This window comes from Benincasa hispida, chromosome 11, assembly GCF_027475165.1.
Source record: "Benincasa hispida cultivar pf3 chromosome 11, pf3_genome.v1.1, whole genome shotgun sequence".
NCBI lineage: Eukaryota > Viridiplantae > Streptophyta > Magnoliopsida > Cucurbitales > Cucurbitaceae > Benincasa > Benincasa hispida.
In genome coordinates, this window is record NC_143488.1 from 29308318 (window position 1) to 29332605 (window position 24288).

General features: G+C 32.9%; 2 protein-coding genes across 3 annotated transcripts; one reads left to right on the forward strand and one right to left on the reverse strand.

Moving 5' to 3' along the window:
* Positions 1-5494: 5494 nt before the first annotated feature.
* Positions 5495-14906, reverse strand: LOC120090062 (1-deoxy-D-xylulose-5-phosphate synthase 2, chloroplastic-like). Of its 2 annotated transcripts, none has more exons than XM_039047551.2 (11): positions 14766-14906; positions 9130-9221; positions 8837-9001; positions 8573-8737; positions 8344-8494; positions 7949-8220; positions 7519-7792; positions 7109-7416; positions 6672-6953; positions 6288-6575; positions 5495-5894 (listed from the first exon to the last, which is right to left on the reverse strand). In XM_039047551.2, exons 2-11 carry the CDS (start codon positions 9217-9219, stop codon positions 5730-5732), a joined length of 2160 nt encoding a protein of 719 aa, XP_038903479.1. In that variant the 5' UTR covers positions 9220-9221; positions 14766-14906; the 3' UTR covers positions 5495-5729. The 2 variants fall into 2 exon arrangements, with proteins under 2 accessions (XP_038903479.1, XP_038903478.1); XM_039047550.2 differs by lacking the exon at positions 14766-14906 and adding an exon at positions 11913-12339.
* Positions 14907-21503: 6597 nt separating this feature from the next.
* On the forward strand, positions 21504-23701 carry LOC120090641 (uncharacterized). The gene is made up of 6 exons (XM_039048361.1): positions 21504-21596; positions 21686-21931; positions 22043-22342; positions 22556-22664; positions 23109-23220; positions 23308-23701. Exons 1-6 carry the CDS (start codon positions 21504-21506, stop codon positions 23699-23701), a joined length of 1254 nt encoding a protein of 417 aa, XP_038904289.1.
* The last annotated feature ends 587 nt before the right edge of the window (positions 23702-24288 follow it).

Below are 24288 nucleotides of genomic sequence, written 5' to 3' on the forward strand. Positions count from 1 at the left end.
GAGCGAGAGAGACGGTTGAGAAGAGGGTTTAAGGTTTAAGGTGTGCGTGAGGGGGAAATACTTTTGACGGTAAAATAGGAATACGAAAAAAAATTAAAAGGAAGGTTTGATTTTTTGTTATTTGAGCAAAATCTAAAAAGCCCAATTTGCATTTCTAATTTCTCTAACTAGTTTTGTCGATCATTATAATTTCCCTAATTCTATTGATGATTTTTTTAACATAATTTAATGTTTATTTTTTAATTCGAACAAATCCTTTTCGTTTAGAATTTTATTGTTGTTCTTTGTTTATTACATGTCTCTTTTAAAGTTAGCTATTAAAGTAAAAAATTTCCTTAATTTCCTTAAGAAAGAATGTTGCAATTTCAATTTGATATATAAAAATTGATGAAATTGGTGCGATTGAGTTTTATCCTCAATTTAGTGAGTCAATTTTTTAGTAATGATTTTTAATATCAATGTGCCTTTTATCTTAATGGCACAAATTTTCCCATCTCCACACAAATCACTATCATACTCGTGCTTTATTCTTTCCTTTTTCTTTATTTTTTAGTTTTCTTTTTCAAATTTATTACTTTCAACAATCATTATCTAGAGACCAAATGAATTAAAACATTCAAATTGCCAACAATAAATACAAGATTGTACACTATTTTAATTTGATTATTGTTATTTACGAAAGCCCAATAGATGAATACATTGGTAATTACTCATCTCGAATGGTTAACTGCAAGAGTGAAGGTTCCATCCCATATACCAACACAAATTCTTTCAACATGCTTAATCTTGGAGTTTCAATAATTAATTAAGTTTCAAGAAAATATATTAGATATACTTAAATAATAATACGTTTAATTAAAGTATGGGCTATATATATGGATTAATAATTTATCACATTGGGTTATTTTATTAGATTAGGCCATATTATGTGATCTAATTAATTAAGACACTAAATTCCTAACTGAGTATGAACTTAATGGGTAGAAGCTCATTTCTAGTTAATTAGGGTTTAATGGGAACATTAATTGAACTAGTATATAAAGAGATTTTAGGTCTATGATCCCCAACATATCAAAATAATAGTCTTCAGTCTTTCTTGAATCCAATATAGAGAGAGATCAAATTAAGGGCATTCGAAGTTTTAGTTGAGGAATACAATAGCTACTTTAGAGCCATCATCTATCTTTCAACGGAATCTGGTAAGTATATTTTCTTGTCAATTTAGATATAGATTTAAAGTATTTATGCTATCAAGTGGTATTAGAGCATGAATTTCATGTTAGATTGTCGGATTTTTTATCGTTTACCGTTGTTTATGATTCAATTATTTGGTAAAGAAAAGATTGAGGTTTGCATAATAGATGTTTTTTTGTTTTTGGCATTATAAATTTACAATTTAATGATGAGATGATCATTGTTTGAACCCACTATTTTGGACAAATTGTTTGTAAATCGAGTCTTTTTAGTCTGTTTCACTTATGGAATTTTTTTTTCTCTGATAAAGACTCAGAACAAAAGTGAAAATCGAGATTTGGAGTGTAGAACCGAGAGGTTTCGATACAAGTGCTACTTTTGTCATATTTTGTGTGTCATTAAATGTTTCTGACTATCTGTCGGTCATTGTTTGTACGCCATGGACTCTTCTAGAATTGAATCTCCTTCCCCTAGGCATAATCTCTATATTATAAAATTATAATTTTGAATCTCATTCAAATAAATTTTGTAATAAATTATATCCAATATAATTAATATTTTCCCTCATAAATTTCAACATTTCAAATTTCTCTTTTAACATAGTTTATCCTTGTTGGTCTGGGGTGAGCTAGCAAAAGAACCTTATGGACCTAAAGATTATAAGCTTCAATGATCCATGATTAATTAATTAAACTCTTTAATTAAATTAACCTTCATTCATTAACTATAGGGCAAATCATTATATAGAACATAGTTGAACTCTTATGCACTGTATGATAAGTTGTGTCCATGGATATAATTAACCTAAGAAAGTTCATCCTCACGAGTTGCTCATAATTATATCTAGGTCAAAATTAATTACCTATTTTTCTTAAGTATCATCGATTCCTCTAATAAACAATTTAGTTATGGACCAATCATAAGCTAAGTCCCTCTCGGGCCAGTGAGAGGGTGAGACTCCTTGTTTAATACCCAAAAATAGCACTTAAGGGAACTACTCATCTACTCACCCTATGTGGGATGGAGTGAATTACATATTGCAAAGTTATGTTCCCAACTCCCCATTTAGTCAACTTCCCAAAATTGTAGACTTATTGAGTTGGCAACTTGGGTCCATCTCACCCATGCAAATCAAAGACTGACCTTACAAACAGAAGTTCATAAATGACTCAGGATTAAGATTGAGTCGCACATGATCATCCTATGAAATATTAATCTCATCAATGAATAGATTTATAAAGAGTAATTTAAATATTTTATGGTCCGGTCTTATACAAACTCTTTGTATAAGATATCCTCACTCACATATCTCCATATTAATGGTATCGATCAAAACATTTGTAACTATTATAAAGTGGGTCGTATTCATAGTGTCACAAGGATAATGGACCCAACTTTATCCATATACTATAGACCTTTTATGTTATTTCTTGAACATAATCCACCCGTATGTCAACTACATACATGTTTAAGACTTCATGCAATAACCTTGAATTTTTTTCAATTAGTGAAAGTTAATATTACATAATTAATAATTAAATTAATCAACTAATAAATTACAAGACTTTAAGACATAAATCCCAACAGCAACTGAAGAAGTTGTTTGACTCAAAAAGTTCTTGTCAGATTTGGAAGTTGTTCCAAATATGAACCTGCCTATCAAACTTTATTGTGATAACAGTGGTGTTGTGGCTAACTCTAAAGAACCTAGAAGCCATAAAAAATGAAAGCATATAGAGAGAAAGTATCACTTGATTAAAGAAATAGTACAGAGGGGTGGTGTAGTAGTCACTAAAATTGCATCTGAAGACAACTGTGTTGATCCATTTACAAGGACTCTTACGGCTAAAGTGTTTGAGAGTCATCTAGAGAGTCTAGATCTACAAGATATACATCACCTTACTTAGGGCAAGTGATAGATATCATAGGATGTATAATATGCCCTATTTTATTTAGAGTCCCCACTAGCATTAGCGCAAGAGATCCCCCCTCTCATTACCCCGAGGGAGACTTAGTTTATGGTTGGACCATAAACAAATTGTTCGTTAGAGAAATTACTGGGACTTAAGGAAAAGATGTAGTTACAGAGGTGAAATGGACAATTTGGCCTAGCTGTAATTATGAACAACTCATGAAGGATCGACTTGCTTATATTGATTATATCTATAGATACAACTTGTCCTACAGTGCATAAGAGTTTAACTATGAGTCTATAGTGGTTTGCCATGAAGTTAATGAATGAAGGCTAATTTAATTAGAGAGTTTAGTTAATTAATCTTGAATCATTGGACCTAATAATCTGTAGGTCCATAAGATCCTCTTGCTAGCTCGCCACAAATCAACAAGGATCAAATTTGTTGAAAGAAAATTTGAAAGGTTCAAATTCATAAAGGAAAATAAAAATTGTATTGAATAAAATTAATTAATGATTTATTATAAAGTTTATTTGAATAAGATTCAAATCATAACTTTATAACATGAAGAATTAATTTGTTTGAATATGATTCAAATAATTAATTATTTATTTGGATGAGATCCATATAAATAAATAAATTATTTGATTTGAATGAGATTCGAATTAAATAGATGTTGAGAGAATTGATTTATTTGAGTATAATTTAAATAATTAATTATTAATTTGAAAGAGAATTGAATTACAGAGATAATGCTAAGAATAAATATTTAAATTCAGTTAATATGAGATATTAAAATGAATAATTATCTTTTAATATTAGTTATCAGTAGATAATTAAAACTTGTAAAGAGTAAATATTTAAATACAATTTAAATATTTTAAACCATTTAATATGAGATATTATTTGAGTAGATATTTTTTAATATTAGTTATTAGTAGAATGGTTAATCCAATAGGATTAGGAGTAGCCCATTAAACAGAGCCCATAGGAGCCCTCATAGAATATACTCTCTATAAGAATAATCTCCACGATTACTTTGACACTCTCCCTCTAGAAATTCTCTCAATTTTCTTAGAAAAGTTCTAAGAAAATTCTTCTTCCTTGTTCTCTCTATTCTTTCAAGAAATGGTTCCTACAAGCTGGATCCTTGCCAAAATCATAACAACAAAGACCTCGAGGAATTTAAAGAATCTAAGAATAAGACTACCAGTTTCAAGAGGAGTTTTGTTGCAGTCACATGACAGCAAGATGGTCCTTAACCTTTTTCTTGTTTACTTGTTTTTAATTGTTTCAAGACATCAAAGAAAACGATCTCATACTTCCACCGGGATTCAATTCCCTTCAAGTATGACTTGAGAGTTTGATGTTTTGTACTGACATGACCCTTAGTGGAGTTTGAGGGCTTCTCAGCATTTATGATGTTCCCTTTGGTGCTACTCCTTTTTGTATGTTATCTTAATCTGCCTCTTATTTCAAGTCAACTCTTGTATGTTGATTACTTACCTCTTTTGGAAAGAGTAACTACCCGTGTAAGAAGTTGGCCAATTAAGATTTTTTCCACTCCCCGGTTACAACTTAGTTGTCGTATTCTTCAAATTTTCAAGTCTATCTTGCCAGTATTTTTTTGCTTTTGGTGTAGATTGTTCACAAATTAGATTTCTTATTTTGTTCCTATCGTTAGAAGAGTAGTTGGATGGTGTGGGAAGGTCAAGGTTGCATTGTCGAATCACGAGAAAGAGAACTTGAAGACTTACATATTTCTTTTTTAAATTTTTTTTATCCTCATGAAGTTATTATGACTTATCCTAATCTGTTTGGGCTTATTACGAGTCGCTTGAGTAGAAGCCTATATTTTATATAGTCAAAGTTTCTGGATGTGGTTTGCCCCTTTAGTTCTTCGTCTTAGTGTTGGAGGATTATTTTTTATGTTCAAGACAAGTTGCACTACATGGTTCATTTTTCTACTGGGATATATGGTTTGGCTCTTGGTTGAAGGAGGTCCTTTTCTCCGGCAATATAAATATGATGGTTATTTTAGAGGCTAGTTACCATCACGTGAAAGTTTATTATTTTCTTCGTCTAGATACCAACCTGAATATAGTTCATTTAGGCATGTACACTTAACCAAGAGGTGAGTTTGAATTCTCACCACACATATTAAACTCTCTATATATAAAAAGTTAAAACTCACAATGTTATTAATTTTGTAAATGAAGACAAATTTCATACATGTCTCTAAAGATACTCATTTTTCTTTCTTATATCGTAAAGATTCAAAGCTTCCTACTAATACTTTGAATTTTTTGCTAAAGAAACTAATTGATAGGATTGTCTTTAATATTAACATTAAAAAGTAATTGTTAGGACCATTGCAGCTATATGTGTTGATAGCAATTCTGCTATGATTTAAAATTCTTTTGTTCTGTGTTGGAAATTATTCACCTAATCAGGATCCTAGGTTTATATTATCATTGATGAGTTCCATACAGTGTCATCCATGACAATTTTTCCTATCTCACTAGTACTAACATCTGGATCCCGATAAAAGTTCTCTTGCTTCATATGAATAACATATCCATATGATTTTGTAGATACATATATAGCTTCCTACTTAGAACTTCACTTCATAGGTGTAGAAACTTGGAATGAAAGAGCTTCTTTAGATCTGCCCAAAAGAGTTAGGATTGTTGCAGCTATGTGTTTAGATGATAGTCCTGCTTCTTCGATTTGGTCTCGTGGCGATCCATGGTCAATGTATCGATCGGGAAGAACCATACTTCTCAGCTAAAAGTGCAATGAACAAGAAATCTCTGATGAGTTAAATTATGATAATCAAGGCCCCATTTAATAACCATTTTATTTTATTTTATTTTATTTTTTAAATTAAGTCTATAGTCACTACTTCCACCTGCAAATTTCTTACTTTGTTTTCTACTTTTTACTAATAGTTTAAAAAACAAAGCACAAAATTTTGAAAACTAAAAAAGGTTTCTTTTCAAAAGGTACTTTTGTTTTTGGAATTTGTCTAAGAATTCAATCATTATACTTAAGAAAGATCAATGTAAGAAATGGGGGAGGAAATAAGCTTAATTTCTGAAAGCATAATACTAAAAATGAAATGATTACCAAATGGAGCCTAAATTGATAAAATAGAATGAGACTATTCTGTGTAGTTACCTTGAGACGATGCTCATCTAAAATTCCAGTTAAGCTAAGGAAATAGGATACATGAGAACCAAAGCCTCCAATGGAGCCTTCCTCCACAGTAATCAGAATTTCATGTTCTTTTGCCAGTTGCCTTATAAGTTGAGTGTCCAAAGGTTTGCAAAATCTAGCATCTGCCACTGTTGGGGCAATGCCTCTTGTTTTCAACAATTCTGAAGCTCCAACACATTGTTGAACTATTGAACCATACCCCAATAGAGCAACTCTAGTGCCTTCCACCAGTATTCTCCCCTTACCAATCTATTCAACAAAACAAAAAAACATGTTACATTTTACTTTGTGGCAGTATTTTGTACTCTCCTTAGTGCTTAAAGAGTTGGTTTATTTCATGCTAACCTCAATTGGAGTTCCTTTAAAGTTAAGAGGAAGATCAACTCCAATCCCATTGCCCCTTGGAAACCGAAAACAACTCGGTCTATCATCTATTGCTGCTGCCGTTGCAACCATGTGGATTAGTTCAGCTTCATCAGATGGAGCCATGACAATCATGTTCGGCAAACAAGCCATGTATGTTATATCAAATGCTCCACAATGTGTTGGGCCATCGGCACCGACCAAACCAGCTCGATCCATTGCAAAGCGGACAGGTAGTTTCTGAAGGTCTACATCATGCACCACCTTGATGACCATTTCATATAGTTAGTAATTAGTATATTATAAGACTATCAGTGAAAAGTAATCTTTGGCTGCAACTTTTACCTAAATATCTTTTCGACCCTAACGTTCTAAGTGCTTAAAAAAGCAGACTCCTAAATCTTTCCATGTATACTTACCTGATCAAACCCTCTTTGAAGAAAGGATGAGTAAATAGCACAAAATGGCTTGATACCCTCTGTTGCTAAACCAGCTGCAAATGTAATAGCATGTTGCTCGGCGATCCCGACATCAAAACAACGTTCTGGGAACCTCTTTTGGAAATAGTTAAGACCAGTTCCACCACCCATCGCAGCATGGATGGCTACAATTTTTTCATCCAGTTCGGCTTCACTTATGAGCGATTCAGCAAAGTATTGAGTGTATGAAAGTGTGGTGGATTTTGTCTTGAATTGCTTGCCTGTTTTAGGGTCAAACTTGACTACTCCTGCATCATTGTAAGATTTGTAAAGAAATAAGTATTTCAAAGAATCCATGGAACTAAACAAGATGCTCAATAACAAGATGCTCAATTAGAATAGAATCTAACCATGCATTTTATCTGCAGCTGCTTCTGCTGGAGGATAGCCCTTCCCTTTTTCTGTAACGATATGGATCAATACTGGCCCAGGTGTTGGCATTGATTTCACCTTATCAAAAATGGTGACCAAATCTCCCACATTGTGTCCATCCACTGGACCTATATAGTACAATCCTAGCTCCTCGAAAAATGTTGATCCCGAACCACTTATCAAACCTCTTGCATATTCATCGACTTTAGCTGCAACTTCATGGGCTTGCCCCCCAATTTGTTTTGTGATGACCTTCAAAGAATGGTGTGAAAGTAATTAACCTCGACAATCTAAGTTTCTATCTTGGATGATTTTTTAAATGCATAATAACGTTTTCTAAACATTTGAAAAGTTATTCCAATAGACCCTAACTTGTTGTAAACCATATGCAATCCTCTAATATTTTACCTTTGCAGCTTCACGAAGTTTTCGAAATTGTGTACTTGCTTGAAGTTTGGTTAAGGCACTACTAAGAGCTCCAACAGGAGTAGCAGGGCCATCAAGCGTAGCGGTTGGCAATGAGACTTGTTTGTTGTCATTTAGAATAACAATCATGTTTGTATCGAGATAGCCTGCATTATTCATTGCCTCGTATGCTTGACCTGCTGTCATAGCTCCATCTCCAATCACAGAAATGACACTGTTCTTCTTTCCCAAAAGGTCTCTTGCAACTGCCATGCCTACATTGTTTTTGTCATCGTGGATAGCAAAAAAGATTTATTAGATTGGGAAGAATGTTCATCTCTTTATAATTAAACCCTCTAAAATGGAAAAAGGCTAAATAAGGAAAGTCTAAGACATACCAAGACCAGCTGATATGCTTGTAGAACTATGTCCTACACCAAAAGCATCATGAACACTTTCATCCCTTTTGGGAAAACCAGCAAGTCCTGAAGTTTGCCTTATAGTATGCATTCTAGACCTTCTTCCCGTCAAAATTTTGTGTGGATATGCCTACAAAAAACACAATCGAAATCAACTTTAATCCTAAAAATAAACCTCATTTTGTTGCAACTTTTGTTGGCTAGGCACCTGATGGCCAACATCCCATATGATTTTGTCCTCTGGGGTATTGAACACATGATGTAGTGCCACGGCCAACTCGACAACACCTAAGCTTGCACTTAAATGACCTCCAGTTTTGGATACAGAAAACACAATTTCTGCTCTAAGCTCTGCTGCTAGCTGCTCAAGTTCCTAAAAGAAAAAAAAGATCTCAAATGATAATGAGGAAGAACAATAATAAATGGCATAATGGAAGGGAAATTGACAATGTTCGACAACCAAGAGTTTTACCTCTAAAGATAGATTCTTCATATGAATAGGATAATTGACAGTGTCCAACAACGGCGTCACTGGTTTTTCGCTGGAGTAGTCAATGGTCCATCCATCTGTTTCTTTTCCTACCAAATTCCTCGCTTCTTCATTCGGGCTATTAGTTGACGACGCTCTCAAACGAAACTATAAGCAAAACAAACAATGCAAAATACTTTAAGCAAAATTAAATTCAAGAACATTCAGGATTAAAGCAACAATGCAAAAACTAGATAGCTAAAGTAGGAAAGAAAATAAGGAGGTTTTTGAATAACCTGTTTTGGGATTGTAATCATTGGCCTTGGAGATTCAAGGAATGGGGAGAAAGATTGAGGTGGTTTGATGAGAAGCTGAGCCATTGCCATAGCTGATCAACAAAGAGACAAGTGAAAAGAAAGATATCTATAAAATGCATCAAAAACAAAGGACAAGACACAAGATTTATATGTATGGTTGCCTAGCTAGACCAGAGAAATAGGAGATATCAATGTCTCACATAGCTCATGCATGTTTTATCCAAAGTCCAAATTGAGAAAAGTCACAAGTAACAAAATAATTTATCTATTGTTGTTCATGTAAAATTGAGTTAAAATTATTGTGTAGTTTTAGTTTAGGATTCACTCAAAGAAAAGAGGTATTCTTGTTCCAAAAAAAAAAAGTTTTTTTTTTCACTAGAGATCAGTATAGATAATGTTCAAAATTTTCAAAATTTGATAATGTTCAAAATTTTGATAATGTCCAAACATTTACTACTTTTCCTTTATTTAGATAATGTTCAAAATTTTCACATTTATTGTACTAAAAAAAGAGATAGCATATCAATTTGATGGAGATGTAGAGACCGAATTGAAGTGAAAAGTTATCTGTATTCGATGAGATTAAAGAAATGGTAATTATGAACCGTTAATAACCAGATGTCTATAGACTTCAATCATCTTAGGCTTACTTGACTTTGAACATTAAATCTTCTACTCAGAATTCAAATTCCCAAAAAAGCTTGTTTTTCATTAGTCAAATAAATAAATAAATAAATAAATAATAAAAAAAGAAATTAGCTTGCCTTCTAGGTTGATTTAACGTGCAAGACTATGATATAACATTATAGACTAAATGTCTTTTCAGCTCTTTGGATTCATAAATAATTCTTGTTTTTTTCCCTAAATTTCAAACTTTTATAAAATGATAGAGGATTTCTAACTTTCATAATTTGAACGATGATGTGATATTTTTTAATTAACTTTCTATTAATTAATAGGAGAGATTTTTAAAAATTGAAAAATAAGAAAAAATTATTATTATTATTATTTTTATAAAAGCTGATAGAAACTAATAGATATCAATGTATTAATAATAGATTAGGCTGATAGAGATGGAGAGATTTTGGCTACTTTTGTAAATAGTTTAATATTTCTTCTATTTGTGAAATTTTTTCATTTAATATTGATTAGGTGAAAATTAATTTTGATCAGGTGAATGAGACAATATTTTTTTCTCACGTCATCAAGTAAATATGTTTTTTCAAACCAAAATACTTTATTATATTAAAATAATGTAAAATTAATTTTAAAATATGGTCAATTTTTTCCCTTTTCAAATCACAGTTCAGAGTCACAAATAATTAAAGTCATTTTTTGTCAATCAATCTTGATTTGGTAAGATATTAACATATTGTTGGATGTTGAATTAAAAACATCTTTAAAAATAATCAAAGTTTACTCTCATTTTTATGTCATTTCCTTTTTTAGAACCTATAGATTAGTTTGATAATCATTTTTTAAACAAAAAAAAAATTAAAACTTATATATACTATTTTCACTACGAGTATCTTTATTTTTCCTATCTACCTCTTTCAGCATTTTTAAAATCCAACCCAAATTAAAAAATAATAATAATAATAATACAGAATTTACATTATTATTTTTCTTTTCTAAATTTGAATAAAACTCAAATATATTTTTGAAAGAGGATAAAACTATAAAAAAAATTGTGAAACCAACACACTTTTAAAAATTAAAAAAAAATAAATAAATAAAATAGTTATCCGGTGTTTTTTTTTTTTTTAATTAATCTCATAAACACTAAGAAAATGTAGTTTCTACAAATTTGTTTGTACCTATTGATTATGAATTAAAATATTTCTTTAAAAATGTGAAAATTATAATGAAAAACTGTAATAAATAAGTAAATTTAAAAAGCTAGAAAAATGACCATTCATATATGAAACCTTAAGCCTTATTTGATACTGATTTTGTTTTTAGTTTTCTTTTTAATTTGTGCTTTTTTCCTCCAATTTTTTAATTATCATTCTCATCTTTTTTAGAGAAATACTAAAATTCTTAGTGATATTCTATAAAAGAAAAAATAAATAAATTAAAAGCTTTATGAAAGCTATTTTTTTAGTTTTCAATTCTTGGTTTAATATTTTTAAATATTAATAAAAAATTGATAATATATATATGTAATTTTTAAAAATAATATAATACGGAAGATGTGTGAAATTTCTAAAAGAAACACATTATTGAGAGACTCAAATCAGTACAAAAGCATATCCCAATTCTAAGTTTAAAAAATTCGAACCACAACGAACCAAACCTGGTTCGATTCGATTTAGTAGTTAAATGCCTATTTAACAAAACAGACAATAATCCCCTTCACTGCCAATAAAATTTCATTCAATCTGTCTTTTTCTAAACAAAATTGAACCAAATAGACGACATGCACAATGTAAAAATTCATCAAATTTAGAAGAAGAAAAAACACAAAAACTTGAACAAACAAATGACATGCAAAATGAAAATCCAACAATCTTATCCAAACAATAAAAATAAAAAAGTAAAAGACACAAAAGTAATACATAGAACTAAACGAAAAACTAAAATTGAAACTAACACATATTTTGTAATTCCCAACTATAATAAAAATTCCTTATAGTTTGAAATTTGAAGGGAAAATTGAACGAAGAAAAGAGAAAGGGATTTAGAATTAGAGGTGTTAACATATAATTATGATAGAAATAAATGAGATGAAAATAGAGAGAGATTAATTAGAAGGAACTTACTTAGAGAGGTAGAATGAGATGTAATTTGGAGGAAGAAAGAAGAGAGATTGAAGGGATTTAGGTATGGCTATTGCATGACACAGAAGAAGAGAGGAAGAAGGAGATGCATTTAAAGTCCAACACAAGTTTCTTCCTTTAAAAAGGTAAGTTTTTCTGGTTTTTTAAAAGGGAAAAAAAAAAAGGAATTTGAGAGATATGATTTGGAATTGTTTTTATTAGTAATATAGAAAAAAGAATAAAAGGAAAGCATCAAGGGATTGGCCTCTTCACGCAGTCTTCTGGTCTTCCATGGGGACTAGTCCGGGCAGGATGTCATCAGAGGCCGAGAAAAGGAGAAGAGATCTATCAGCGGGGAAGTTTGACTGCTAGAGCAAACCAGCACCCTAGTCAGACACGGATTTAGTTCCAAGGTCTCCTCCTAATCCTTCTGTTAGAGAAGCAGTAGGTAGAAAAAAATCAAAGTTTTCCTCTCATTTTTATTCTATTCCCCTTTTTTTAACTCACTTTCTAATAATTATTTAGATTAGTTTGAGAATTTTTTTTAATAATGTTATTTTAATATTTATTCACAAAAATAAGATTGATTTGAAAATATTGACAAAATAAGGTTGTAAAATGGTGGACGGGGTCCACAAATACCGAGTCAGCAAATAAATCATATATTCCGTCTACGATTTGTTAAATATTTGTGTTATTAGCTCTCAAGTTAAATATTGTTAAAAAAAAATGTAGAAATAAATCGTGTCATTAGCTCCCAAGTTAAATATTCGATTCTCTCACCCAAAATATTGTTAAAAGATATATTTATATTACAATTAATTATTTTTTTGTTATAGAATTTGAAAATGTTGATTTCCAAATTCTATCACTAAAATGGCACTAGATATACCAATTAAATTTACTTATGAGTTTTTTTTTTTTACAATATCTAATTATGCATTTTTTAAGAAAACTCATGAATTATGAATTAAAAAAATAACATTACATTTAGCTCGAATTTAATTTTAGGTTATGGATTTTGAAATTAAATCTTTCATTTTCTTTTTAAAAAAATAATATACTACCATTAACATGAAGTCAAGTTTTTTTTAATTGAGAACCTGAATGTAATATTACTATTAATAAATTCATTGATTGAAGCAAATCCCCTTAACAAAAATGAATCCTTTGTATATTCCAAAATTTCACCTCAAGATTTTTTCATTCAAAAAAGAAATATGTATTCATTAAAATTCCACATAAATTAATATAATAGCGACATTAATTAATTTAATTTTCTCCCGAATTTTTTCATATGGTAACTTATTAATATGAAAAATTGTGAAAATAATTAAAAAATAAAAATATGAAAATCGTGACCCCATCCATTTTTGTCAATACTTTTCTTTCCTATTTTTCTCCTGGATTCATGCTTTTGCTACCTTATTTTTTGTCAATACTTTTCTTTCCCCCTTATTTTTGTAATATCTTTTCTATATACCCTATTTTTGTCATTACTTTAAAAAATTACATTATTCTTGAACTTAACCTTTTGTTTGATAATCATTTCTTTTTGTTCTTGAAGATTAAGCTTATATATACTATTTTCATTATCAGTTTCTTTATTTTTCTTATCTACCTCTTATCAACGTTTTTAAAATCCAAACCAAATTAAAAAAAATGAATCAAATTTTACATTATATTTTTCTTTTCTAAATTTGAATAAAACCCAAGTATATTTTTAAAAGAGGACAAGCCTATAAGGAAATTGTGAAACAAGCACACCTATTCGAAATAAAAAATTAATAAAAAAATAGTTTTCTGGAGTTTCTGTTTTGTTTTCTTTTTAATAAACCTCCTAAACACTAAGAAAATGTAGTTTCTACGAACTTGTTTGTACCTAGAATTTGACTATTTCAAAATATGCAAATTATAATAAAAAAAATAGTAATAAAATAAATCTAAATTTAAAAAGATGAGAAAAACGATGATTCACATGTGAAATCTTAAGTCTCGTTTGATATCTATTTTGTTTTTAGTTTTCTTTTTTTTTTTTTGAAATTTTTGCTTTTCTCCAATTTTTAAAATATGATTCTCATATTTTTCTTAAGAAATACTTAAATTCGTAGCGAAATTCTATAAAAGAAATAAATAAATAAATTTATAAAAACTATTTTTTTAATTTTCAAAATTTGGTTTAATATTTCAAAATATTGATAGAAAGTTGATAAAGAAAATATTATTTATAAATTTAATTTTCAAAAATCAAATATAATAAGAAAGATGTGTGAAAATTGTAAAAGAAATGTATTGTTGAGAGAGTCAAACCAGTGCAGAAACAAATCCCAATTCCAAGTATAAAAAACTCGAACCACAACGGACCAAACCTGGTTCGGTTCGGTTCGATGCCATTTGTTAGTAAAATGCCTATATAGCAAAACAAAAAGTGGTCCCCTTCACTGCCAATAGAATTTCATTCCATCTGTCCTTTTCTAAATAAAATTGAACCAAACAAATAACATGCACAATGTGAAAATTCATCAAACTTATCTCAACAAAAGAAAAAAAAAATAAAAACCTAACAAATATGACAACATGCAAAATGAAAATCCCCTAAACTTATCCAAACAAAAAATAATAATTATAAAAATAAAATAACACAAAACTAATACATAGAACTTAACGAAAAATTAAAGTTGATACAACACATATTTTGTGATTCCAACTATAATAAAAATTCCTTATAGTTTGAAATTTGAAGGGAAAATTGAATGAAGAAAAGAGAAAGGGATTCAAAATTAGAGGTGTTAACATATAATTATGAAAGAAACCAATGAGATGAAAATAGAGAGAGATGAGTTAGAAGGAACTTACTTAGAGAGGTAGAATGAGATGTAATTTGGAGGAAGAGAGAAGAGAAATTGAAGGGATTTGGGTATGGCTATTGCATGACACAGAAGAAGGAGATACATTTAAAATCCAACACAAGTTTCTGCCTTTAAAATGGTAAGTTTTTCTTGTTTTTTTTTTTTTTTAAAGAAAAAAAAATTGAATTTGAGAGATATGATTTGGAATTGTTTTTATTAGTAATATAGGAAAAAAATAAAAGGAAAGCATCTAGGATTGGCCTCTCCATGTAGATACCTTATTTGATACATTTTGTCATTTTCTGCCTCATAATTCGTTTCACTTTTTTCTCAACTCTTCAATTTCTCTTCAATTTCTCGCGAACATCTCTTCATTTCTCTCAAATGTATGTAAGGAATTGCTTTTTAATTTTTTGTTTTTTTAAGTACAACAACTAGGTGCATAAAAAATTGATCTTAGAGAGAGAAAAAAAATGCACAAATTTTTAACAATATGCCTATTTTTGTCATTAATACTAAATTTGCAGCACTTTTGTACTCATTTACCAATACTATGAATTTATTTTTAATGTACAAAATTGAAAATTTTTATAATGCAAAATTAACTTCAACATTACATCGTGGAAATTATTTTTCTAAAAGGTAACAATGGTAATTTTAACGATAGACTACCATATTCCAAATCTAGATTTGACTATTTTAGATGGTTCTTGAAAATTTACAATCAGAAAAAAAAAATCTCCATAATTAAACAAAATTCACCAAAATATCTTCTAACATCAATTCAAACATTACATTTGTTGTAATTAAATAAAAGACTTACGTGAAAGACACCTCAAAGAATGAATTTTTGGTACCTTTATCTATAACAAGAAGCCAAAAAAAGAACTAAGTTGCCTATAATTACAATACAACCGTTACACATGCAAACTAAAAAACCAAAAGAAATACATTCATATGCATGTAATGAAAATAAACAAACAAAATTATTTGTCAAATGTAAAAGGAATAAGGAAAACATCATCACAAGAGAAAATTGAGAATGTACAAAGTTCGGTTAAGTTAATATTAACTATATATTAATATCCAATATAATATATAGTTAACATTAGCAAACATGTTAAACCATATTATTAATTAAGATTAATCTTGAATCGCTTGCTTTCTGTAATATCTTTATTGTTATCCAGTTATGGATACAACTATATTTATTTGACACATTTATGGTGTAAAGAGGTTTGAGTTATTCACTGAAATTTATACACATTTACATTGTATGTACAAGGTAAGTACTCAACATCTCGTGTTTTAAGACGACAAAGAAATTGCATTACATTTATTAAATCAATATCATATCATCTAACACATCCCCTTAGATGTATGCTTGAAACAATGTAGAAGACCTAACAAGTATAAATCAATATTAATTCAGAAGAAAATAATATGGTAGGGGTTCGAGTATAGGATCTCCTAGATTACCTATTCTAATATCATTTTAAATTATAGATTGATCTAAAAATTTTAGTTGATAAGTGGAAACAAATTTAATATTATATCAACTAAAGTAAAAAAAAAAAATAGTTTTGTGATTCAACTCTGCCATAAAAGGGAAAGTAGGTATACTTTTGGAATTGTGTGATTAAAATAAATTAATGTAATGGAAAGACATCAATGGGTGGGCCTCCTAATTTAGATACCATATTTGATAATATTTATCATCATTTAATTTACCATTCTTTTCTTTTTAATTTCTCTATAAATTTCTCATATGTTTTTATTTCTCTTTTCAAACTTTTAATCTCTTTTCTTTTTGTTTGTTAACCATTTCAAAAGAAACTCTTTTCTCGAATGATATTCAAAAAAATTTTAGATTGACCAATATTCTACCGATTAATAACACAAAATTCTACGTTTTTATTAAATGAAAGAGATCTATAAAAACAAAAATACTCAAGATGAAACTCTTAATTCCTACATTCTTTTTATTTGTTTATCATTTCGAAAGAATTTATACCATGAAGGAATAAATTTATTGAAGATGTCAAAGAATGCTCACCATTCAAAGTCATTAGGATTGATAATTACAAAAGTAGTTTTCAAAAGAGTAAAAAAGACATTTAAATATTATGTCTAATATTTACCTCATGCACAGTAACATAAATTCTAACCATTTTTATTTTGACTGGAATATAATTTTAACTATATGATCAAATTTAGTCCCAATTGATTAGCTAAAATCAACTTTTTTTATATATTCTTATTTTAATCCATTTAAAAATTTCAAGAAAACAATGCTTTAAAAAATTGTGTTCATGATTAAACAAAATTTTAACTGCAATCAAATTAATTAGTTCAAAAACCATTAAAAAAATTCCTCAATACGACTTGGTTTAATTTTTGTTCTAATACAAATAATTTAGTGAAAAACAAAGTAAAAATTAAAAATTCATATAAATTTTACATAACTAAGAGAGAAAAAAATTTGTACAAATTTTCAATAATATGCCTTTTTTTTTGTATTATTCATATTCATTTATCAATGCTATGACTTTATTTTTAATGAACAAAAATAAAAATTTTGACGACCAAACTAATCATATTTCTAAAAATAATAATAATAATTTTATTAATCATATTTCAAATCTAGATTTGACTATTTTTAATGGTTATTGAAAATTTACTAATTAGGCAAAAAAAAATCTACCTAATCAAACAAAACTCACCAAAATATCTTCTAACAACAATTCAACGTTACATTCTTTGTAACTAAATAAAAACTTCACATTAAAAACACCTTAAAAAGTACATTTTGGGGACCTTTATCTATAACAAGAAGACAAACAAAAAAACTATGATGACTATGATTTGGTTCAATGCTACCGTTACACATGCAAACTCAAAACAAAAGAAACACATTCACAAGCATGTAATGAAAATAAACAAATAAAAATATCAATCAAATATAAAAAAATAAGGAAACTATCATCAAAACAGAGAATTGAGAATGTAAAAGGTTTGGTTACAAACATTTTTTTTCCCTTTATAATTGGGAATTAACAAACAAAATTTTGTAAAATAAAATCAATAAGTTATAACATATTAATATTTGATCACATGGTGTCCTAACTATAAGTCGTAGGTCACCATATAGAATGTATCTTATTTTACCAAAGTGAATTCCAAAAAAAAATGCTTCAAAACTTGATAAATGTGCAATATGTAGCAAACATATTAAGTGAATGTTTGGGATTAACCTTCTCTTCTACACCATTTAAGACGTTCGATTTTTTTTTTTTTTTTTTCTTAAAGAAAATCTACCTTGTTTAGTATTAACAGAAGAAAAAAGTAGGAAATTTTCTTCTTTTTTCTTCCTTTTTCTTCAAGGATGTCACATCATGTATAACCATACTTAACATTGACATAATCCCCTTTTTTTTACAAATTTTGTTCTAAAAAATTTACATATATAGTATGTGCTTTGGATTGTGATATTACTCTGAGATCGCTTTCAAGAGTTTTAAGGGGTTCCCACCGAATCTTAACTTTGAATCTCATCCGTTGAAGTGCATATTGTATTGGCTCGCTATACAACTATTTGTATTAATGTTTACATTTTCTTTTTTCTTTTAGAAAGGTATTGAAATTAAAGTGTGGAGTGGGGGAATCAAACCTCTGACCTCGAGGTCGATAGTACGAACACTATGTCAGTTGAACTATACTCATGTTGGCAATGTAAAACATTTTCACAGTCTAAGTACTCAATCCCTCAATTTCGACATCATTTTCCAATAAACCAAACAACCCTTTCATCTATGAAACATTTCGTACACCAAATATTTTCCGTTATCCTTCGCAATATTTCTCTCAATTATCCATAATTTTGAAGACATTGAGAAAAATTGTAAATGGCAATGGTGTTGGTGGCTTATTGGCTCGCTATTACCATTAACAATCTAGCACCTCAACTAACTAGAAATATTAATAGCAAGATTAGGTCAAATCACAAAGAGCCTAAGATAAAATCTCTTTAAGATAAATTTAGTCTTTGGAAAGAAGTAAAAACACGGGGTTTTGATATTTGAGTTGACAAGAAAATTAAATTGCATGGATTTTAAGTGTAGCAAGTAAGATAGGTTGAATTATTGCCTAAGAGAGCTTGTCGCTTCAGACAACGTCGTTCACGCCACTCTCTCTAGGGTTTTACCGTCGCCACCTCTACGGATTGGTGCGGATGAACTTCGTGGGCTGCCGCTTCAGACAACGTCAGTCGTCTTCGTCAGGGGAGGGGGGCTTCCCTCGGTCGTCTTCTAGGTTTCACAACTGGTTGACACCCATTCGTTCTACTTTCCACCGGTCGGCTAAGTTCTTGGATTCGACTCTTGGGTTGGTCCGTTCGTCCGTTCGTTCTCTTGGGTTCGCGACTGAGGTGACGATTTCATTCTACGATTTCATTGGGTTCTATGTGTTCTTCGTGTTTCATTTTATGGGTTTCGGTCTAAGTAACCCATTTGTTGGTAGACGGTGACGATTTTAGATCTGGGGTGTGGGCAGGTGACAGAGAGGTGTTCTGTTGGTACATGTTCAGCTGTGGCTTTGATATGAGGTTTGGGCATTGATAGATTTGAGGTATTGAGGTGTGGGTTTAACCACGGTGAAAGCTGGTGACGATGGTGCATAAGCGGTCCCCTTTAAGACTGAAGAAGAAGAATGAAGGTCAAATTGCTCGTCAACCCTTTCGTCTGCTTAGACCAAGGATCAATTTGGGATTGGGTGCTCATTTTTCAGAGGTAAAAGGATTTTGGGTTGTCTGACGGTCGTTCTAAGGAAGATGAAGGGTCTGGTATGAGGAGTGTTGGGTTGAAGAAACCTCTGTCGTCTGACCTAGAACCGGAAGAAAATCAGCTTATGAGGGATGAACCGGGTGAGCTGGGTATTGGGTTAGTTGATGGGAAGGAAGTGAAGGATGTGTCTAGAAGCCTTGAGGGTGCTGGGGGCCTGGATGAAAATAGGGTTATGAGGGGTGTTCGGTTGGGCCTTTAGGAAGCTAGGATGAGCGGGCCTATTGGGAGTGGGCTGAGGCTGAGTGAAGGGAGTGGACTAGTGTAGGGGGAGCTGGGGAAAGGGTCAAATGGCGTGGGGGCCTTGGTGGCTGGGCCGCATGGTGCTGGGCTAGATTGGAAGGCTCGGGGCGCAGAAGTCAGACAGTGAGGAGGTTTCATGGGCTAGGCTTTGTGGAAGTGAGGGTCATTCGATGGACACACGAGTTCTTCATGAGCGGGAGAAGCCGGTTCCCAAAATCGATTTAGCTAGGGGGTTTGGTCCAAAGTCGGACCGGTTGGAGGAGGGATGTGATTCTGGTGGTTCTGGATCCAGCATGAAAGGGAAAAATTCGTGGGCGGCCTTTTTTGGGTCTAAGTTGAGGGGTAATTTAGAGTTCATTTCCTCATTGGTTGAAAATGATGAAGTTATTGTTGAACCTTGTGAGGAGATTATTGAAATGGGTGTCTGTTTGTGGGAGAAATCTCTGGTTGGTCAGTTTATGGATGCTAAACTCTCGTATTATGATTTTTATATTTATTCAAAGAATTTGGGGAAGTATAGAGATGCCAACTATTACCTTGTTGGAGAACGGTTTGATTATCTTTAAATTTCAGAAGGTAGAGTCACGGGATTGGGTGCTAGAGAATGGTTCGTGGCACTTGGGTGGCAAGTCCATCTTATTACGACAGTGGTCCCAGGTATTGTTCCTAAAACTTTTGTTTTTTATTCTGTTTCTATCTGGATTAAACTGGAGCATGTTCCCTTGGAGTTGTGGACAGATAGGGGTTTTGTAGTGTTAGCTAGTGTCGTGGTTAAACTTGTCTCTTTTAATGTTGTAACAAGAGAGCAGCAGCAGTTATCGTATGCATGGGTTTGTGTTCAGGTGGATGGTGATTCATTAATGCCCCCTTCAGTCACTGTTAGAATGCGGGGTCAGGAGTTTATTATTCCAGTAGTGTATGAGTGGAAACCTCATAGGTGTACTTATTGTGGTTCCTTTGGACATACTAGGGCTATGTGAGAAACAGAGTGTGGAGAAGGGTCAGGAGTTGTGTATTGTGGCAGTCAATGAGGGGTGTTTAAGGGAGAATGGGGGAATTGAGAGTGTGAGGAAGGGGTAGGATTTGGATACTGGTGCGAGAGGAGTTAGCCCAATGGATGAGAATAAGGGCGCGGGGAGGGTTGACGAGTTTACTATGGTTAGTCATCGTAGGCGTGACAGAGGAGGTGTATGGCTTAGGGGTGGCAGTGGGTCACCGGGTTCGGCGCCCTTGAAGAGCAGAGTAGTTTATGGGTCCCTTGGAATTACGAGGTTTGTAAAGCATATTAATGATCTTAATCAGTTTGATGTTTTGTGTAATGAGGGGGGAGATTCGTTGGAATTGGCACTAGTGCAGGCAAATCCTGATCCGTTGTCTGTTATGGATGTGATGTTCGAAAGTTCAGGCAAAGGCCCAGTGGGAGGTGGTAGGTGTGATTTCTTCCAAGGTTCATGATTTAGTGTTCCTGGAATGTTAAGGGGTTGAATGACCCTGTCAAGTATAGGATGGTGGCATACTTTCTGGCTCCCTTCTCTGTTATTTTCTGCTGTTTGCTTGAGACGAGGGTTCATCACAAGAATTTTGGTATAGTGATTGGTAGATTTGGTGATGCTTGGAGTTGTGTGTGTAGCTATAGTGTGTGAGGAGGTTGGAGGATCTGGGTGATGTGGCAGAAGAGTGTCTATGATTTTTCTATTGATGTTAGTGGGGATCAGTTCATATCTGGAACCTTAGTGGATATTGTATCTAGTGCTAGGGTACATATTGGTGTTGTGTATGCCTCTAATCACGTGAGCGAGAAGAGAAACTTGTGGTCGCAGTTGATTGATGTATTGTCTCGTGGCAGCTTCCTGGAGTTGTTTTGGGGGATATTAATGATATCCATAGTAGTTCGAAGGATTTTGATGGTTGCCCTAGCTTGACGGAGAATGAGAAGTTTGATGATGTGTTACTGGAGGCGGATCTGGTTGAGTTCAGTGTGACAAGTAACTGGTTTACCTGGACTAGTAAACTTCAAGGGAATGGTATCTTGTGTCGGTTAGATCGATTCTTGTCTAATGAGGCGTGGAAGAAAGCTTTTCCATATTTGGAGGTTAGGGTTGGTCAGTGAGGGATTTCTGATCATAGCATTCTTCTAGTTTCTACAGGGGAGACGAGGAGTAGGTTGCCTCCTACGTTTCGTTATTTTTCTCATTGAGCGGAGGCAGAGGGTTTTATTGATACTATCAGGTCAATGTGGAGAAAGTCTGAGGATGTGTCTCCTATGGTTAGCATTGTACGAAATTTAAAGGCAGTGAAGCGGGTTTTTCGTGCATCATTTGGTAGGCGTATCTCTATGTTAGCTGATGAGGTGCGGGCGACTAGTAAGGTTATGGAGGCTACTCAAGCTGAGGTAGAAAGGGATCCTGCTTCAGAGTCGGTGTGTGCAGAGGAGACTCAAGCCACTGAGGTGTTTTGGTTAGTGGCGAGATTGGAGGAGGCGTCGCTTCGGCAGAAAGCCAAGGTAAGGTGGCTGGAGTTAGGGGATATGAACACAGCTTTTTTTCATTGCTATGTTTGTTCTCGTCGCAGTTTCAGTGGTTTATTTACGGTTGTGGATGCTGGGGGGGACTTGCCAGATGGTGCATGATAAGGTGGCAGGGGTGGCGATAGAATTCTTTCAGGGTTGTTTAGGGGCTCAACCTGTCTTACTGCCCGAATTGAGGATATTATGCAGTTCAGCTGGTCCGAGGAGGGGGTGGAGGCACTTGGTCGGCCAGTGAGTCGGGAGGAGATTCAAAAGGCTTTATTCTCAATGAAGTCTGGGAAGGCTCCTGAGCCTGATGGTTTTTGGTGGATTTTTACAGAGCTGCTTGAAGTGTGGTTGGGGATAATTTTCGTGACGCCGTGCTGAATTTTTTTTAGACCTGTTATCTACTTGGTGGAGTTAATTTTACTACTATTATTCTTATCCCAAAGAGGCAGAGAGCTGAACGTATGGAGGAGTTTCGTCCTATTTCTTGTTGCAATGTTGTGTATAAGTGTATCTCGAGGATCTTAGCTGAGAGATTGCAGTTGTGGTTGCCTGCTTTCATCAGTAGTAATTAATAGTAATCAGTCTGTGTTTGTTCCAGGTAGGTCGATTTTCAATAACATTTTATTGTGTCAAGAGCTTGTGGGGAGCTATAAAGAGGGTAGAGGGAAACCGCGATGTGTGTTGAAGGTAGACCTTCAAAAGACGTATGATTCGATAAATTGAGATTTTCTGTTTGGTGTGTTGTTGGCTATAGGTACGCCCCTTCAGTTTGTTAGTTTGGTGAGTGCTTGTGTTACTTTACCTAAGTTCTTTGTGATGATTAATGGTTCCCTTGAAGGGTTTTTTCCTGGTAGAAAGGGGTTGAGGTAAGGAGATTCGTTGTCTCCTTTTTTGTTTGTGATGGTGATGGAGGTCTTGCCTAGGTTGTTGAATAAACCTCCTGTGTGGTTTAGGTTCCATGATCGGTATGAGCATCTAGGCCTGACTCATTTGGTTTTTGCAGACGATTTGATGATTTTCTGTGCAGCTGAGAGAGATTCTTTGGAGTTTGTGAGGCAGGTCTTGGTAGATTTTGTAAGGCTGTTTGGGTTAGTTATAAATGTTGGGAAGAGTTCCATATTTGTTACGGGTATGGAGTCTGGGGAAGCGGAGGAACTAGCTGCGTCTATGGGTTTCTCTCTTGGTTCGCTGCTTATTAGGTATCTGGGTTTACCTTTATTGGCAGGTTGGTTGAGGGTTGTGGATTGTGCGCCTATGATACAGAGGATTACAACTTGTATTAGAAGCTGGGCAGTGCGGTCTCTCTTCTTTACTGGGAGGTTACAGCTTGTTAGGTCTGTTTCATAGTCCTTTTAGGTGTTTTGGTGTAGCATCTGCGTGTATAACTCATGAGGTTGATCGTCTGTTACATATTTATTTATGGAAGGGTAATGCGATGAGTGGGGGTGGTGCACAGGTAGCGTAGGATGAGGTGTGCTTACCGCTGGGAGAGGGGAGAGGGAGTGTGAAGCATGTGGCCTCTTAGAACTAGGTTGCTATTATGAAGCTACTCTGGCTTCTCTTAATTAAATTGGGATCATTATGGGTGGCGTGGGTGGAGGCGTATGTTTTGTGTAGGCGGTCATTGTGGGTTGTTTGGAGTGAGGTTGGGAGGTCTTGGTGCTTGAGGACTATCTTGCGAAGTAGAGATAGATTCAAGCATCTGGTTCGCTTGATGATCAGCGATGGACGGTCTTGTTTTGTTTGGTGGGATCCTTGGCTACCGAGAAGCGCGATTTTGGATTCATATGGGTCTACAATGGTTAATGATGCAAGGAGTAGTTTGGAGGCACGGTTGTCAGAGTTCATGGATGGTGAGGGAGGTTGGAGGTGGCCTACAATGTCTTGGGAGCTACTTGAGATCTAGGGTCTTATTCAGGTAGTGGGGCCTAGGG

Excerpts from the sequence above, each read along its gene's own strand:
- LOC120090062 (XM_039047551.2), bottom strand. The coding sequence starts at position 9,219 with ATGGCAATGGCTCAGCTTCTCATCAAACCACCTCAATCTTTCTCCCCA. Across the intron at positions 8,738-8,836 it reads TGAAGAATCTATCTTTAGAG|GAACTTGAGCAGCTAGCAGC; the intron begins GTAAAACTCTTG and ends TTTTTCTTTTAG. Across the intron at positions 6,954-7,108 it reads TTCAAAGAGGGTTTGATCAG|GTGGTGCATGATGTAGACCT; the intron begins GTAAGTATACAT and ends ATGGTCATCAAG.
- LOC120090641 (XM_039048361.1), top strand. The coding sequence starts at position 21,504 with ATGTGGCAGAAGAGTGTCTATGATTTTTCTATTGATGTTAGTGGGGAT. Across the intron at positions 21,932-22,042 it reads AAGCTTTTCCATATTTGGAG|GCAGAGGGTTTTATTGATAC; the intron begins GTTAGGGTTGGT and ends CATTGAGCGGAG. Across the intron at positions 23,221-23,307 it reads CCTGGTAGAAAGGGGTTGAG|GTTCCATGATCGGTATGAGC; the intron begins GTAAGGAGATTC and ends TGTGTGGTTTAG.